Below are 8901 nucleotides of genomic sequence, written 5' to 3' on the forward strand. Positions count from 1 at the left end.
AGGGCAGCTCTGTAAGAGTATTCCCTTACTCAGCAACATAATGTATTTTCATAAGACTCCATCTTCTCCTTAGAGTACATGTGTATAGAATGCACACAGTATACAAGAAGACTGTTAGAGCTAAAAATGGTTTGGGCAAAGCTGTCAGGTAAAATATCCTTGTACTACACTAGTGTTTCCAGATTCCAGCAGTAAACAAATGAAGTCTCAGGCCAGGCATGGTGGTGCAGACCTTAGTCCCAGCACTTGGGAGGCTACGCAGAGGGATCACAAGTTCAGGGCTAGTGTGAGTATGCACAGGGCCCTGCTGTAGTCTCAGCATCAGGAGTCAGGCAACTAAGAATAAGTTTAACCATGGAAGTATTTGCCTTTATGCTGGTAAGCAGTTCTAAAATACACGTTTCTTTTACAATAGCTTTGTATACTTTTTATTTATTGTGTGTTTGAGAGTGGGTTTGAACATTCCATAAGTTGCATATGGAGGTCAAAGGGAAAGTTGAAGGAGTTGATTCTCTACCATGAGAGTCCCAGAGATTAATCTGAGGTTTGAGACTATAGAGGTACCTTTACCTGCTGAGCCAATCACAGACCCAGGGCATGCAGTCTAGCTCTCATCCCAACAGGAAGCCTTTCCCTTTCCTACAAACACATTACACTTAGAAGAATTGTAGCCTTTGTAGTCACACTTGGATACTCACAGTCCATTTTGATAGCTGGGCCTTAGCTCTAGTTCAGATGCTGTTCCTGCCACAGCTGTGTGTAGTCTTTGCTGAGTATTTGGAATCCGTGTGTCCCACCAAGATAACCTTGCCACTGATGTTTCTGCTTAGGAGAGGTGCGAGTGTGCGTATGCCGCTGGCCCGGCTGACCTCTCTCTTGTGTTCTGCAGGCTTTGAAGGAGATAGATGAAGTTGGGGATCTGCTGCAGCTCAAGTACTCCCGCCACCGGCCGCTGCCACTGCTGGACAGGCCCTTTGACGAGACTACCTACGAGGAGACAGAAGACTGAGCCTTTCTGGTGCTCCCTAGAGGGGGATACTTCCTCCCAGGACAGTGTGTGGCCTTTCTGAGCCAATTCCAGGAACCACACTTCAGTGACCACTTCATGTGAAAGACATTTCTGAAGCGACTGAAGGTGGCCACCTCCACTCCAAATGGCATTTTGTAAATAGTAAAAAAAACCAAACTGCTTCACATTCTTCCTTTGTTTGCAAAGTCTTACACACACACACACACACACACATATATATATATGATTACTTTGTCCATTAAAAAATGTTTTATTTTATAACTATTCTACTTGTGAAATCACGCTGACCCTTGCCTGTGGCTTCTGGAACAGGCATTCCCGCTGTAGTCACCTCATAGGCTTGGATCCATCAAGACCCACTTAAGGCCCTGGCTCTCCAGCCTCGAGACTCGCTGGCCCTCTCCCTAGGGAGCAAGTGCCTTCTGCTGACTTCTGCCCAGGTCTCAGAGGTTGCCCTCCTTGGAATCCCTATTTAACCAGTCAAGGTAATCAACCAAAGTGTTCTGTCTCTAGTCTTAAGGAAAATGTTACTAACTCCCCCTGGCCAAGGACCTCCTAAGACTGGTCTCTCTTTTTTTCTTCTGCTCACCAAATAATTTATTCATTATCAGAGCTTTCTTCATATGGTCGGTCATAGGCTGAAGATGTATCCAACGTTTTGGTTATCCCTGAGATCTGACCCTGACGCTTCCCGCCTCCTAAGTTATGAGAGCCTCTTGCTGGTTCTGGGTCCAGATTAAGATTTGACCCAATAAAGGCAAGTGTTGGTCAGTGCTTTGCTCATGTTCCACTTCACCATTAGTGGTCTAAGTGGTCTGTGGAGATGCTGACCCACCTGAACAGTGCTCTTCCAAAGGCCAGTTCTACTCCCATACTAAGAAGATTTTACCCAGCACCTGGGGCTGGCTTCTCTTGTGCTTCCATTGGATTCCCCCACCCACCCTTTGAGGAATTCTGACCAAATACCTCTTTCTTAAACTGGAATAGCCTCTGTTTTCCTGTCACCACCAGGTCAGGGGCTTCATTCAGAGCTTTGTGCTGCTTGACCAAAGACCACATCTGAAGAGCGCCATTTTAAAGTTAATTTTTTTCTTTTGACCAAAGTTTAATTGAAGAGACCTTTTGGCTTTATTGTACTGAAGATGCATTTATCTTTTAGCAGTGATCAAGTGTTAGAAGAAAGGATTGAGAACAGAATTGGGGGAAGAGGGGACTGTTTAGAAGTACATTTTGTATGTCATTCTTTTAAAACTATTCCTATTACTGATAAAGATGCCCAAACCAAGTTCTTCTGGGGACCTGTCGGCTGCATGTACATGGACGAGAAGAGAAGCAATATCGTTGGTGAAGCTCTGTTTTCAAGCCCTGGATCTGTTATCTTTGGCCCTCTTGGCATCTGTGAGCTTGTAGTCCTTGAGATGTCCTAAAACTGTATGTGGATTTTTTAAAGAATGAAAATGGGTGAACAGGTTGGGTGTGGTAACCTGTGCCTTTAATCCTAGTTCTCAGAAGGCAGAAGCAGGCTGATCTCAGATTGAGGTCAGCCTGGTCTACAAAGAGTTCCAGGATAGCCTGGATGGCATAGTGAAACCTAGAGAGGAAGAGAGAAAGAGAATAAAAAGGTTCCATGACTAAGTCCTATAAAGCTCAGAAACCTTCCTCACTTTCCCCCTGTTGAATCCCACTGGAATACCAAGTATTTTGCACAGCACTTACTATTTAATGATGTAGACATAGGACTTGGAAAAGTAACAAACCTTAAGCAATGAACATGCCTGCTAGTCTTTTTGGTTACATGAAATCACTTCAAATTAAAATGCTATTACGGGCATCTAAATTTTTCTGTATGCATCTCTTGGTGCAAAGTTTATTTTGGGCTAAATGTAACTAAGTTAAAGTTTTTTGTTAGTGTTTGTTGGTTGGTTGGTTGGTTGTTTTTTGTGGGTTTGTTTTTTGTTTGTTTGTTTTTAGACAGGGTTTCTCTATAGCCTTGGCTGCCCTGGATGGTTGTTGGTTTTGTTTGTTTGTTTGTTTGTTTGTTTTGAAGATATAAAACCCCTGCGAACTACCAGTGATCTCTACTTTCTTCTAGAGGACAAAATGGTTTATACACTTTATATGTGGCTGTTTTTTTGTAAGTCTGTAATAGAAATCTCTGTCCCAGTCCTGTCATAGGTAATTAGAACCCAAAATTCGGGAGAGATAGTGTGTATTAGTCTGACACTTGGGCCTTGCATAGATTCAGGCGTCACCACCAAAGCCGACTGCACTTGGCCTTGTGCTTTTCATTCATCCTTGTTCTTCCTCCTTTCGTGTTGTCAGACCCACTTCACAGCTCACATAAGAACCAGAAGATAATCAGAGCCATGCAGAAGATTTGGCCCGAGGGCCAAGGGCAGTGAACATCTCCTCTTTATAGTATCCTTGTTTAAAGGATCCAGCCCTTGGAGCTGGAGAGATGGCTAAGCAGTTGGAGACACTGACTTCTTTTTCAGAGGACCCAGGTTCAAATCTCAGCATCCACATGGCAGCCCACAACTGTCTATAACTCCAGGATTTGACACTCTCACATAGACATACATGTAGGCAAAATACATAAAATAAAGGTAAATAAATAAAATTTGGGGAAAAAAGTAACCAGCCCTCTTCTGCCCTTCTTCGCTATCTTCAACACTGCTGGCTCACACCCTCTCATGGGCTGAAGGGTAGAGCATCCTCAGAGATCTGCCTCTGACCTTTTACTCCTCATTCTGGATCATCATCTTGGAGGCTGGGATGCCGCCTCCAGAGAAGACTGAGAAGCGCTGGTGCAGCGTTAGGAGGGCTGTAGGGCAGACAGCCTGCTCCTTGCCCACACAACCATGCACTTCAGTGCTTCTTCCCTTATGAGTTAAGGGCATCCATATCTGAGACTCTGATGACAGGCAAGGTATGGCTACATTACCTGGTGTGTATGTATCTTGCAAAAAGGCAGGATAAACATCTGGCTTAGATTTCTTGACTTTTTGGACAAAGGGGGAAATGATACCTGCTACCGCCTGTTTTTCTAAATTGATGAATCTACCTAATTGCAGTATTTTGACAAAACCTATAGAAATGTAAATAAATGATTGCTATGGGTCAGGTATGGTACACACCTGTAAATCCAATACTCAGAAGCAAGAAGATCTTCTAGAATTCTAGATTATTCTGTGGTACAAAGTGAGACTCTCTCCAGAAAGAACAAAAAAGAGTGGATTGCTATGACTTAATGTCAGGATGCTGTTCTCCCATTGTTCTAGCTAAGACACAGCTGGGTGTTCCTGTCTCTTTGCTTCCAGTCTGGGGTTAATTATGAAAAGGATAATGGTGGGTTTTCCTCTCTTCCTGGAATTGGCTGATCAAGAGCTGTCAAGTATTTTTCACAGATAAAATCACCATACCCTGGGGCTATGAAGGGGATGTAAAATCAGGATTCTGCTTGGCAGTTTATCAAAGAATCTATAGCCCCTTCCACCCCCAGTTCCAGAACTAACGGATAACCTATTACCTGCTTAACAGTAAACTTAGAGCCCAGCAGGCTTCTTAATCCATTAAGCAGGTCAATCAAAATACCTTATATGTGGAGAAGAGCCGTCCTTCCTCTGCTCTGCCTTAACCTCATGAAATGTGTGCTTGGGTTCCTAGCCAGTTCAAAGGGTACAGGGAAAGGCCCACCAGTGATTCTCTAGCTTGCCTACCAAAGGCTACTTCTGTTGTAGTTTTCAGTGACTTCTGTTTTCTAAATGCCTTTTGCTGTAAATTGAAAGGTTTCTAGGAAGGAAACAGGAACCTGCTTAAGCCCTAATGAATGATGAGCATTTTCATCTTTGTGGAGTCTGAAGATTCACATTCACAGTTCACCCTCAGGGGCAGCTTGGTGGTGGGGAGCTGTGAGCCAGATTTTGTGATATGGCCTTAAACTGTCACTGTGTCTATGAACTCTAATAAGCCAACTCTGAAGAATGCTGTGGCTCTTACCCGGTGTCACTGTTTTTAAAGAAACAGTACCTTTGGGAGCAGTTATTGGAGATGGAATGAAAGGTGCTTGCAAGAACAGCACCCGGATGTGCTCAGTGCCTGTTTCCTGGGTCCTCTGCCCTCTCTCCATGTGCAAGGAACTTCAGTTAACTCAAGGTCCAGCACAAGTCCCAGGTAATTCTTGTACAAATCCTCATTGACTGGCATGTAGACCTTCAAGCTGAGTAGAGGATGTACCACCAAGTGTGGTGGAGTACCTTCCCCCTTAGCACTGGACGCCAGGACTAGTTTAGCCAATAGTTGGAATTAAGAGCTTCCTTACTGGTTTGTTCCTCACAGGACATGGAAACCTCTCCTGCCAGTTTAGCCTGCATGCCCTCAGTCTTGATGATCCCTCTCTGTACAAAGGCAGCTAACAAGGGATGGGGGAAAGAGAAGAGAACAGGTGTCTATGGGAGAGTTGAAGTAGAGTAGTTTTGTTGATCCATGTTTTCCCACTGACCACGGAACTTGGAGGCTGGAGTCTGCAAGATGTACTGTGCCACAAACCTTTTCATTGTAATGTTCTTACCATCTGGGAATGAGAGAATTTTAATTTTTGTAATGTCTTACAAATAATCACTCTTCTGTAGCCTCCTACCTTCTTGCCAGATGTTTGGGTTTTTTCTCTTTATTTTATATTGGATGACTGTGAAGCTATACATAGTAGGTTGTAGAGGATATCAATTTTCAGAGTGCATGTTAAGAATTAAAGCGGGCCTACTTGAGATGAATCATCCCACAAATATTGTTTTTGCCCTAATAAAATATTCAGAAATAGATACCTGCCTTTATTCATTCGACCAATAAATACCAGGCATTAACCTTGATGCCAGTTAAGTGTGCTGGGCCAGCAGTGATGGAGACAGATGTGGCTCCTAATCCAGTAAACAAAGTATGTGAACCTCTCGTACAGATGCTAAGGGCTTGAGCAGAAAACCCAAAAGTGATAGCAGAAACTGGTAACAGAAAACTCCCCTGAGGAAGTGGAACACAGTAAAAGACCTCAGTTGGGAAGTAGAGGCTGGAGGATCATGGCAAGTTTGGGGCTAGAAGCCCAGGGCAGCTATACTGTCTTTGCAGGTAGGGGGAGGAGTTTATTTTATCTGTAGAGAAAACAATGAAAAGGTTTTTGTTTGTTTGTTTTTTTTGCTTTCTATATAATTTGTGTGTTCATGCCAGTTCACGTGTGGTCAGAGGACAGTTTGTAGGAGTCATTTCTCTATCACATAGGATCCACACACTGGACACAGTGTGTCAGGATTACTGGCAAAATGCCTTTACCTACTGAGCTATCTTGCTGGCGAGAAAAAAAATGTGACAGCTAAAAAAGACAGCAACATTGACAAGTTGATAAAATTTGTATATAAATACAGAGGACTTAGAATAAATAGGCCAAACAATGGCTTATACTGCCTGAAGCCTTTTTAAAACAAACATACAAACAAAATACTGAGATGATCTTGGCTTTAGGGTGCCAAGAACCCTAGATCTAAATTTGGCAGAGTCAAGAAACAGACTCAAAGTGTGATTTCAACACAAGATTCAAAGTTCTTTAATGAAGAAATTACAATTGCTGCAGCTAGGAGCATTTGAGCAACTGGATACCCATATGAGAGGAAGGATGACCTTAAACTTCATATACAATAATCTAATTAAAATACATTATAGATCTAACTATAAAATGATAGGGCTGGGGAAGTAGTTAAGTGAGTTTTGCCACTCAACTGTGAATTCCAGAGTTCAGATTCCTAGCACCCACTAATGCTAGCTAACTAGACTAGATGAAGCTGTGAGTTCCACGTTCAGAGAGAGACCCTCCCTCAGCAAATAAAATGAACATCTGACATCCTCACATGCATACCACACAAATCTACACATTTGAAGAATCTCTCAACAAATTCACTAAAAATACAAGTGGAGAGGTGGCTGAATGGTTAAGAGCACTGGCTGTTCTTTCAGGGGACAGGGTCCAACTCCCAGCACACTCATGGCAGCTCACAACTGTGACTGCAGTTCCAGAGGACCCAGTGCCCTTTCCTGGCCACTGCAGGCACTAGGCATGCATGTGGCACACAGATATAAATGTAGTCAAAACATCCATGCACATAAAGTTAAAAAAATTTTTGGTAGGGTACTTTTTTGAAACAGGGTTTCTCTATGTAGCCCTAGCTGTCCTGAAACTCACTCTGTGAACCACAGATCTGCCTACCCCTACCTTCCAAGTGCTGGGATTAAAGGCATGTGCCACTACAGTCCAGCATCATGATTTCCTTATAGAAATAAAACACACGCGAAGAGTCTAAATCATTAATGAAGTAAGATATGGAAGACATTTACTTATTTCTAATAAACAGTATTAGAAAAATGAAGGCAGAACTGATTACTTCTGTACTTAAGGTAGACAGCCACTGAATTTCTTCATATAGCACCGAGAAAAATCAAGAGGTTCTATGCCTCAGCTATGATGGTCACATTTATAGATCTATATTTTAAAAAACACACACATACATGTTACATGTTACATGGGTGGAGGTCAGAGGACAACTTATGGGAGTTGGTGGTCTCCTTGGGATATGTGGATTCCAGGGATGGAACTCAGGTGGTTGACAGCAAGTGACTTTGACTGACTGCTCTTCCGGAGGTCCTGAGTTCAAATCCCGGCAACCACATGGTGGCTCACAATAATCTGTAACAAGATCTGGAGTGTCTGAAGACAGCTACAGTGTACTTACATATAATAAATAAATATGGATATATTACTTTAAATTTTATCTATTTGCCTCTGTGTATGTCTGTGCACCATACGCATGCCTAGTGCCCATAGGAGGTCAGAAGTGGGTGTCAGATTCCCTAAAATTGGACTTCCAGATGTTGTATTAGTTAATTTTCTGCTGCTTTGATAAAATACCATAGCCGACTTATAGAAGAGTTTATTTGGGGCTTGCACTTTCAGAGGGATAAGAGTCCATCACCATCCTGGAGGGACACATAGCAGAAGACAAACAGGCTTGGTACTGCAGTAGCCACTGAGAAATCACATCCCAACCCATAAACAGGAAGCAGAGATCACACTGGGAATGCCTGGCATCTTTTGAAACCTCAAAGCTCTCCAAGTGGCATACCTCCTATTTCTTCCCAAACAATTCCACCAACTGAGGACCAACTATGCAAACGTGCTTATGGGGACCAATCTCATTCAATCCAATGTAAATGCAGGCAGGTGGCCAATGCCTTTAATCTTTGCACCAGAGGTGTAGAGTAGGGAGGGGGAGGGGTGTCTCTGAGTTCCAGGACAGCTAGCACTACATAGTTAAGACCCTATCTCAAAAATAAATGAATAAACAAATAAAATTTTTAAAAAATCAAACCACACTGGAGAGATGGCCCAACGGTTAAGAGCACTGGCTGCTCTTCCAGAGGTCCTGAATTCAATTCCCAGCAACCACATGGTGACTCACAGCCATCTGTAATGGGATCCGATGCCCTCTTCTGGTGTGTCTGATGAGAGCAACAGTGTACTCATATACATTAAACAAATAAAAATCAAACCACTACAGCTGTGGGTCCTGGTGAGGCCAACTCTTAACCACTGACTTGACACTCCAGCCCCTAAAAATGGATATATTTTATCATATGTAAACTATGCCTCAATGAAATTGGTCAAAATTAGAAAAGATATCAGTTTCATGGTAGTGAAGGGTGGGAGTGATATGAGATCAGAAGTGGGTGCAGCAGAACCGGTTTGATTATTCAGACAGTACAGACCAGGGGGCGTGGCTTGGAGAGGAGGGGGAGTAGCTTGGAGTAGAGTAGCAGTTATTGACATGGAA

The 8901-nt window shown here is 43.0% G+C and overlaps 1 protein-coding gene across 1 annotated transcript in view; it reads left to right on the forward strand.

The window, feature by feature from the left end:
• The window catches only part of Sptlc2 (serine palmitoyltransferase long chain base subunit 2), an 83654-nt gene extending 77804 nt beyond the window's left edge, over positions 1-5850 (forward strand). Inside the window, exon 12 of the mRNA XM_052185324.1 lies at positions 890-5850. Within this exon, the coding sequence (XP_052041284.1) occupies positions 890-1009 (120 nt within the window). The 3' untranslated portion in view covers positions 1010-5850. The remainder of the gene's footprint in view (positions 1-889) is intronic.
• The last annotated feature ends 3051 nt before the right edge of the window (positions 5851-8901 follow it).

The sequence above is a fragment of the Apodemus sylvaticus genome, chromosome 6 (assembly GCF_947179515.1).
Source record: "Apodemus sylvaticus chromosome 6, mApoSyl1.1, whole genome shotgun sequence".
NCBI classification, from domain to species: Eukaryota; Metazoa; Chordata; class Mammalia; order Rodentia; family Muridae; genus Apodemus; species Apodemus sylvaticus.